Source organism: Penaeus chinensis, chromosome 3 (genome assembly GCF_019202785.1).
Source record: "Penaeus chinensis breed Huanghai No. 1 chromosome 3, ASM1920278v2, whole genome shotgun sequence".
Taxonomy (NCBI): Eukaryota; Metazoa; Arthropoda; class Malacostraca; order Decapoda; family Penaeidae; genus Penaeus; species Penaeus chinensis.
In genome coordinates, this window is record NC_061821.1 from 11896597 (window position 1) to 11906596 (window position 10000).

The 10000-nt window shown below is 38.0% G+C and overlaps 1 protein-coding gene across 3 annotated transcripts in view; it reads left to right on the forward strand.

Annotated features, from left to right (window-relative positions):
* Positions 1 to 6363, forward strand: part of LOC125039933 (mitochondrial dicarboxylate carrier-like) — a 23464-nt gene extending 17101 nt beyond the window's left edge. For all 3 annotated transcript variants that reach the window (XM_047634323.1, XM_047634312.1, XM_047634331.1), the window contains exons 7-8: positions 3809 to 3865; positions 4777 to 6363. In XM_047634323.1, the coding sequence (XP_047490279.1) occupies positions 3809 to 3865; positions 4777 to 4884 (165 nt within the window). In that variant the 3' untranslated portion in view covers positions 4885 to 6363. The remainder of the gene's footprint in view (positions 1 to 3808; positions 3866 to 4776) is intronic.
* The last annotated feature ends 3637 nt before the right edge of the window (positions 6364 to 10000 follow it).

Here is a 10000-nt window from a genome sequence, read left to right on the forward strand (position 1 = left end):
CGCCGCAGTGCTTGCAGCACCTTTCATCGCGTTCGATTGTTGGGATAATCTGCCATGCACAGTGGTAACCTAGGCGCATTCTGTGAAGAATGACTTCGGTACCTCTGTTGCTTACTTCAGAGAGTGCCAGTGGTTCATAGCCTGTGGCGTCTGAGTACCAGCTGGCCGAGGGGGAGGTTCTCGTTTGCTCTCTGTGGAGCTGCCGTAGGAAGGTATGACCGACCAAGACACACTTCTCAATAAGTAATTTTCGGCTCGGTTTTATAGTCATGGGATTTGGGGGCATACCCCTGCCAGCGACGGCTTGTCTGTCAGCAAGCTCGTTCCCTCTGATGCCGATGTGGCTTGGGACCCAGTTGATGATAATTCTTCTACCCTGAGCAAGAATTCTCTGTGCCATTGTGAGAATCGTGGTCAGTAGGTAGATGTTGTCTGTGGGTGAGCTGTGCTGAAGACAGTCAATGGCTGCCCTGGAGTCTGTGTGTATGACCACGTGTCCTTCCCTTAGGGACGCGTGGCCTAGGGCTCCCATGATTGCAACTGCCTCTGCCTGTAGTGAGGAGGCGTTGTCTGTTACCCTCATGGATCGCGTGGCATCCCTTGCTGCAAAGCCGGCGCCTGCAGTGTGGCTCAAGGGATCGAACCGATCCATCCGTGTAATATGTTCTACTACCCGGAGGAGTGATGGCTGCAATGACCCTGTGGGCTTCTGGCTTTAGGCTAGGCATGGGGTATAGGCTCTTTTTCATTGACAGGCTCATTATGTTGAACTCTATCAGGCTCAGTGCCCACGGCGGGGCTTCGGCAAAGTCGGGGTGGGGGGAGTCCATGCCCTTAGCAAGAAGCTGTTCTTTGAGCTGATGGCGTATCAACACCCTGGCTGTATGAGACAGCCAGGAGTTGTTTGCAAAGAGCTCGTTGTCTTGTTCGAGGCATCTGACTAATTTTTGTCTTAGGCTTGTGTTCCTGGGATCCTGGATGACCTTTGACAGGAATTGTGTTGCCATTAGCTCGATTCGTGAGTCCAGGGGGAGAGGTTTGCCTCCATCAGGAGGTTGAGGACCTTCGTCCACCTCGGGGCACCCAGAATGATCCTGGCAGCATCATTTTGGACTGTTTCTAATTTGTCTGTGTGCTTTTTCTTTGCAGCAATTAGAGCGACTGAGGCATAGTCCACAATGGGCCGGACAGCATGTACATAGAATGATCTTAGTACTTTGTGTCTGGCCCCTATGCGTCTCCCAGTCATTGCTCTCATGTCTTGCTTTGGTTCGGTCAACCAGGTACTGGACCTCCTTATGGAAGGAGAGGGTCCGGTCTATCCTTACCCCAAGGTATAGGTAGTCCTGGACCCATTCTAATTCCACTCCCTGGATTTTCAGTCTTGTGCCTCGAACTCTCTGTCTCAGAGCCATGGCTTTGGATTTGGCTGCAGAGATCTTTAGTCCTGTCCTACAACACTCCTCTGACACGAGGTCCAGACAACGCTGGGCTTTATTCTGGCTGCGTGGTCCAGTGGAGGTGATAGCGAGATCGTCTGCATACGAGACGATCTGGCACCCCACTGGGAGGTTTATGTTGAGGATGCAGGACATTAAAGTGTTGAATAGGGCTGGACTGAGAACCCCACCCTGTGGCGTTCCATTTTCGAGCGGTATGTGCTGCGATAGGTGACCCTGGAATTTGACATTGGCAGTCCTGTTCCTGAAGTAGTCACCTATCCAAGCCAAGAGCTTTCCTCTGATTCCCTTCTGGATCAGGCTTTCCTGAATGGCAAGCGGACTTGCCAGTTCAAAAGCCTTCTCCAGGTCAAGGAATACCACCACAGCTGGGCCCTTGCTGATTGTGCTTAAGAGCGTGGCTATGCTGTGTGCTGTGCCCATGCCCCTTGTGAACCCGTGGAGGTGTTCGTGCGGGGGTCCTGTTTTCCATTGAAGCCGGTTTAGTACCATCCTCTCAGCTGTCTTAGCCAGGCAGCTGAGCAGAGAGATGGGGGGGTACTTCCCCGGCTCCTTTGGTTTTGGGATGGGAACTATGGTAGCCCTCTTCCAACTCTGGGGTAGAGTGGAAGTTTCCCAGGACTTGTTGATGAGTTGCAAGAGTGCACGCTCACCTGCTAGTCCTAGGTGGGAGATAATGGGGTACGAGATCCCATCAGAGCCCGGGGCTGTGTTGGAACTGGTTTTATAGGCTTTCCTTAGTTCCCTCAGAGAAAAGATAACGTCTGAGTTATCGGGTTCGGCTGCCCTTTCTCTGATTTGAGCGTGTCTGTCTGGCTGTAGACGCTCTTGTCTTGCCCTCAGCTCACAGCAGATATGGATACAAAAACATTAACATATTTATTAAATTACTTTCAAAGAAATCAATATTCTTGAACTTCAAAAGGAAATACTCTCAGTTGTAAAACACTATTATACATTGTATGGATGTAAAAATTTAAACATTTATCTTCCATTGAAATCAAAACAACTTGGGTATACTTTTTATCAATTCAAAGATCCACTTTCAAAGACTAGCTTTTTTCATGGAGTTTACTCCTTTTTTTGTCAGCACATCTGCTAACTGTATTTTAATATCTACCCGAAAATATCTTTTAACTCTCCACTTTGAACCATTTCTTTCAGAATAGTTATGTTGGTTTTCATTCTCTTTCCTGAAACATTTATCACTGAATATACATCATCATAAAGTGAATGGTAATCTTTTCCAAATTTCCATAGCACACTATCATCACAATAGGGGGAACAAGATACACTTCACACTCAAACAAAAACCTTCACTCTATAGGAATGCAGCCTATATGTCAGTTGAATATATGTTCTCTGGTGTACAAAATTGTGTTCTTCAAATGCCAGAGCCCAAAGTTGTCATAGTGAAACTTGATAAATCATACCTGATTAGCAGCAGGGGGTCAAGCAGGGTGAAGGTTTTGCAGTTAGTAGGGGTTAAAGAGTACTTTCAAAAATGATGATCTCAAAGAACATTCTGAATAATATTTTCAGAAAATAACTTCTTAAGTCCTTATGGACATATGTTCTTTCTTGAGACATGTTCCAGGAAGGAATGCAGAAAAATGGTTATGATATTTCAAGGCTCACATTCTGGATCTTGATCTTCAGATAACAAAAAGAGTAGATAGAAATTATTGTTATGGAGCTGGTTTGTTACATCTACGTCAGTTTGCAAGACAAGGGACTCTTTACTTCATTCATAACTAATTTTTTAAATAAAGTTTGCCATGGCATACCACTACTGATTTTTCAAGCAGCTGACAGTATGCAGTGTCTGGCGTGTGATTCAGTATGGTGCATTACTCAATGCCATCAAGGATTCAATTAGTTGGACCTAGTGGCTACACCTAATTTCCCCATTCCTTTAATTTGTGTTTTTTGTTTTTATGATGATATTAATATTGATACTGTTGGTATTATTTATATTATGAAGGATATAATGTTATTAGAATATTTTAATAAGAAGAATTATAGAATAATAGAAAAGAATCTTGATAAAAATTAAGGAAATGGGTAAACAGGTGACATAGGTAGGACTAATAATTGACTCTTTGGTGACTAAGCACATGTGAAACCATCTCTGTGTAAACACAAGAAATAAAGTAAAATTTTAGTGGACATTTATGTATTCATACCATCCACAGCCAGTGAGTTAAACATCTGTTAGCATTGGGACAAATAGTAAGGGTGTTTAAAGATTCCAGATTAATTTAGTGTCATATTACATTTAATGGGGTAACAGTACTGTGTATTCCAGAAGGTTTATATATATATATATATTTTTTTTTTTTTTTCAGAATCTGTGGCATATCATTTCTTACACAGGAAAAGCAGGACCAATGGCATTCTTCAAGGTATGTATCAAGTATTTTAGGATCCTTATATTTGACCATGTAATTTCCTATCCCCATTTGTTTCTAAACACTTGCAATTGTATATGTACACACTATGCACATGCATATATCCATGCACAAACCCGTGCACACACACATACATATATCCATGCATATAGGTGTGTTTGTGTGTGTGTGTGTGTGTGTGTGTGTGTGTGTGTGTGTGTGTGTGTGTGTGTGTGTGTGTGTGTGTGTGTGTGTGTGTGTGTGTGTGTGTTTACATACATATTCACATACACATGCACATGCACATGCACATGCACATGCACATGCACATGCACATGCACATGCACATGCACATACACATACACATACACATACACATACACATACACACATACACATACACATACACACATACACATACACATACACATACACATACACATACACATACACATACACATACACACACATACACACACACATACACAAATGCATACATGCACACATACACAAACAATATACACTAACACATGCACTTACATGCACATATGCACTTACATGCAAATATGCACATACACTTAAATGCACATGTGTGCATGCGCGTACATGCACACTAGCACATACACGTGCCTGCTTCCTGCTTGTTTTTTTCTCTCTCTCTCTCTCTCTCTCTCTCTCTCTCTCTCTCTCTCTCTCTCTCTCTCTCTCTCTCTCTCTCTCTCTCTCTCTCTCTCTCTCTTTTCCTCTCTCTGATACAAACCCATGAAGGAAGGAAAAAGAGATGCATGTAAGTAATTTTATTTTTGCAGCTAGTACACTAAATTTGGTAGGGTAATCAGGGATCATGAAATTATTGCCGTTCAAATGATTTTGTTTACAATATCCTATATAGTAGAAACTATTTATATACCATTTTCTTCCAACAGGGATATGTGCCTGCATTTGTGCGTTTGGGACCACATACAATCCTAACTTTCATCCTCTTTGAACAACTTCGGAAAAACTTTGGAACCATTAGGGTGAATACAAATTAATAGGAGTGTTTTTAGATACTGAAAGATGTATTTTTGAAGAAGAAAAAAAGTTTTTTGATTTTAAATTTAATTGTAATCATGAAAGCTAACCTATATTTTCTTTTGGATTGTATTAGTTGTGCCCTTATATGAGACCATATCATAAACCATGTGCATTTTGTAAATTGAAATTCATTCCATTAGTGAGTAATTATCAGGTAGCAAAGGTATATATCACCAAGTTCCTTCCTTACAGCCTATGCAGTTGTTCAGATTACTTATATTTTGTTCAATTAAAAAGATCTTTTGTAGGAAATGAGTTTTCAAGTGTTTGTAGAAAACTGAACTTCAACATTCTGTAATACTATGCTTCCTGAAGTGTACAACGAACAATAAGAATGAACTAGGGCATATATTCCTGGTGTAATGAAACCAACATGTTTAGGTGCCAAATGAAAGTGTAGTTTTTACAGTAGTTGAATTGCATTATGTACATAGATGTATATTTTATATGTACATGGTAGTGGATTTTATTAGATACTTATGTGAATTAATGAACCAAGCTAACATGCCAGTACATTAGCTTGTATCAGCTCTGTGTTAGAATAATGGATTTGCTCAGTAAAATTGTGTGAGAATATTACCAGTTCCCTGAAGGTTATAGTTGTGGAAATAGATAAGTTAACACATGCACAGATAATCTTGGAATATCTGCTTAGAAAACAACTTACATGTACTGTCTTCCATATTTCAGGAGGATATTTTTGTTGTGATTTATTGCATATTATTGGAAGATGAGCTCTTGCTGGTATACTGACAAGTAATAGTAATATAATTATATTTGAAAATATACGTGTTCTTCATTCCACCATGGGAGAGTTTTAGTGCAAAACATCTGAGTATATTCCCAGAAGTATTTTTTGCAGAAATAAAACTTCATTTGTACACTATATTTTTTAGTTCATATATATATGTATATATGTATATATGTATATATGTATATATGTATATATATGTATATATGTATATATGTATATATGTATATATGTATATATGTATATATGTATATATGTATATATGTATATATGTATATATATATATATATAAATAAATAATTAGTATATTTTCCTATAGAAGTTAAATTTATCAGTTTTGTTTTTTACAAAATTTTATTTGTTGTTGATTTCAGATATTTTATAGTTTTGCAATTGGATTGCATGTATTATTTTACATAGGAGATATTTTGGTATAATAGCATTGTTTTTTATGCTACCCTGTTAAGATGGAACAATTCTCCACTAATATGAACTATTAGAGAGAGTTTTATGAAAAAAATGGTAGAATAGAAAACTTTGTGTAGGAAAATTGGTATTAGTGTAGTACATAACCCAGTTTCACCACTTGTGTTGTTCAACAGCTACTTACATTGCCGTTTGTGGAGTAGAGTTTGAATGGAGAATTGTTTTCACTGTTTTCTATTGAAATAAAGCTTTTATGTTATTCATTTTGTATTGCTTAATTTTTGTTACTAACCTTAGTAATTGATAAGTTAATACCTTTTGGCACTGACCATGGATTAGTCATGGCTCCTTTCCATGTCCACTGAAATATTTTAGCTGGATAGACAGAGAGGAGTGTGGGGTTTACTGTGGTCATTTCTAATGAATTCATAGTGCTCAACAGCCTGGTGGACCTTGTTGCACTGTAGGATACATTCAAATCTGAAATTCTCATTGCAGTTAATCCTGTTGAATAGATTGGCTGGAGATTGCATTGATTTTTGGTACATTTAACTATGCAGGGGAACAAGGAGCAGTATCACAGGAATCTTGTTGAGGTCAAAAGCCATTTCTTCATCCTTCTCTCTGCCTTCCAAGACCAGAGAAAAGCTGGATGGCAAACCTTCCCTACAAATGTCTTGAAATTCACGTAGCAAATAGCTATGTTTACTTCATATTTTGGTGGGGTTTGAGAATATTAGGCCAAGTATTTTTAGCAGCTGTTTCCTCTTAAGCTAACAATGGCTACCTTGGATATTTTAGTGTCATGGCTCATTGCCTGATTCTCCATCAGCAAGGAACCTCCCACCCTGGCTGAAGTTAGGGAGACAGTATTTAAGCAATTGGGAAGTAATGTCTTGGGCAGTTGCAGCATCACTGTTGAACCCAAGACTTGTGGATTACTTGCTGTCCTGACTACAGTCTGGTGCCATCCCTGTAGGTCTGTCTGGCTTTGCTAACCCAGTCAGCATGGATGACAAGAATACATGCCATGCCCACTTCAATATAAGTTTATTTATTGTATTTACACATAGATGGCTCTACAAGTGCTTAGTCACCAAGGAGACAGTTATTAGTCCTACCTATCTCACCTGTTTACCCTTTTCTTTGATTTTTGGAATGTTTCTTTTGTATTATTTCATTGTCTTTAGTGTTACCAAAATATTAATAACAAATTAATAATCATAATATCAGTAAGAATAATAATAGTATATCAGTAGTATTAGAAAGAAAAACACATTTCCCCACAATTTCGAGGAATGGGGAAATCAGGAGTGATCACTAGGACCTACTGATAGACCCCTTGGTGGCTGAGCACATGTGGAGCCATCTGTATGTAATAAAATTCACACAAAAAAACTACAGAGGACAGTGCATAAATCTGTAGTGATTGGGTTAACCTTCTCTGGAAAGGTAAATGTGATCACTGGGAATACAGTAGTTATAAAGGCATTGCAATACTAAGCATGCAGGCCCAGACCTAGAAGACACCATCTGCTTTGGTTAGAGAGACTGGATTCACACCTGGCACATACATGATAGACAATATCTTTGCACTTCATATCATTTTACCATCAGGAGTTTGGTTGTGGGATGCTTGCTACCTTCAACAACCTCACAAAGGTTTGTAACTCAGTGCATTATGAATCACTATAGGTGATCCTGAGACTCCGAGCCATTCTAACAGTGATTACTGAACTAATAGAAAATCTATATAATGGTCTGTATAGTGCTGTATAGTGAAATGGAAGTGTCTTTACTCTCGTGAATAAAAGGATGAATCAAGTTTGTGTAGAGTAGTCATTCAGTCATTGTGATATGGCAGTGGATAATATCAGTCATTGGCAGTGCTGTTACTTGAGCTATCTTAGTGGCAGCTAGGTTGAAGCACTTGGGTGTAGAGGTATCTAACTTGTTGGCATTGAGTATGTGCACTATGCACTGTTTTTTTTAATTTTTTTAATCAAATTTGTTTATAACTAAAACAAAAACCTTTCCAAAAATTCACAGAATGGCTAAACAAGTGAGATTAGGTAAAGCTGTAATTGACTCATTGGTAACTAAGCAACAATCATCTATGTATAAACAAAATTATTAAACTAAAATCACAGTGGACAGGGCATGTGTAAATGCCCTTCCAGAGTGAATGAATTGGGGTCTTCTAGGAGAACTTGGAGTGATAGTACATGCTTACAATGAAAATATCAAAGTTTCCTAGAATTATGCATATCTTGACAAAGTAGTATATGATGATAGGCTGTTAGATTAGATAGTCAACAGATGAAGATGACTGATGGAAGTGCAGGTATCATTGTAGAAAGACCAAGCTATGTGTCTTCAAGACCAGTATTGCTGCTTTGCTTTCCATCAGCAAAACCTAGATTATGGAGTAAAGTTGGCAAGAAGCTGCTGCATCAGATTATAGGGTATCGTTGGCAAGAATATATGTCCAACCAACACTGCACTGAGAATGGTGTAGGCTCTATTACTCCCTAAAGGTTGATCCCGCCCATCAAGTTGTCTCTTCCAAAGACAGTCTTGGATGGAGGAGACTTGGGGCAACAGCCAAAGGCTTGGGTATATTGTTCAAAGCTGTAGTGAGGAAGTCTGGATATGATGTACCCCTCCCCGGTAGCCTCCCAACAGGGACTCTCCTTGTTGTTAACCCTGCTGACTGATTCTTTGATTGATTGATTGGTTGACTGTTAATAACCTGTTTAGAAAAGCAGCAGCAGGACAGACAGTGAAAGCATAAATACTCTACCAGTATATAAAAATAGTATATGTTGTCTAATAAACTTTATGAATGGAGTACATCTTTTGAAAAAACACTCAGAAGAGAGAAAAAAATCAATATGGATTTTCATGATCTTGCAATAAAAGTATGTTCAAAAAATGTATTTTGGTGTGTTAATAATAGATTAGTCTATCAGCATATTACATATTCTATATACAACTTGTTATAATCTACAAATCAGCAATATTACTATTGTTATATTATGATATTATTAATTTTGAACTATAAGATTATCTCAACAGAAAAGACTTATAAAAACTGCCCTTACACTAGTGACACAAAAGCAAAGAACTTGACATGCATCCAGATTTGGTTTTCCTTCTGATTGGCTTCATCTAATATTTAACTCCTATTTGGACCGTCAACATCTTTATTGGGTCATTTAAGATTTATACAGTGATTAGTGAATAAAATTCCTGACTAATTCTTTTGCCATTATATTATATAATTTCTAGATCACTGGCCAGGTAGGACAATGAAGTGTTGAGCAAAGCACTGAAATACATTTCATTTCTTTAGTTGTGAAAGTAGGTTATGAATATATAGACATGATAAAAGCTTGACTCAAGAGTTTCTTATTTTGACACGAGAGATAAACAGACAGTGGGACAGGTTATAAGTAGTTGTAACTTATTACTGTATTATAAGGATAATTTCCTTAATGTTTTTGTCCAGTATTTTACATATAAAGTATTAAAAAAAGCCTGCAACATCAATTTAAAAACAGGAGTGAAACAGAAGTAATGGAACCAAATATGAATCACATTATTAGAATCTAAAAGTGATTCCCACAAAAAAAAGCATTCAAGATCACAGCTTACTGATCATTTAAACTGCAAATAAATTCATCTCTATTTGATATCTGTGTTTATACATGTAAGTGTTTGTATATGTTTATGTATATGTGAATTTGAATGCATATGTGAATGTGAATGTGAACGTGAACGTGAACGTGAACGTGAACTTGAATGTAAATGTGTATGTGTGTACATACAGGCATATATATATATATATATATATGTATATATATATATATATATATATATATGTATATATATAT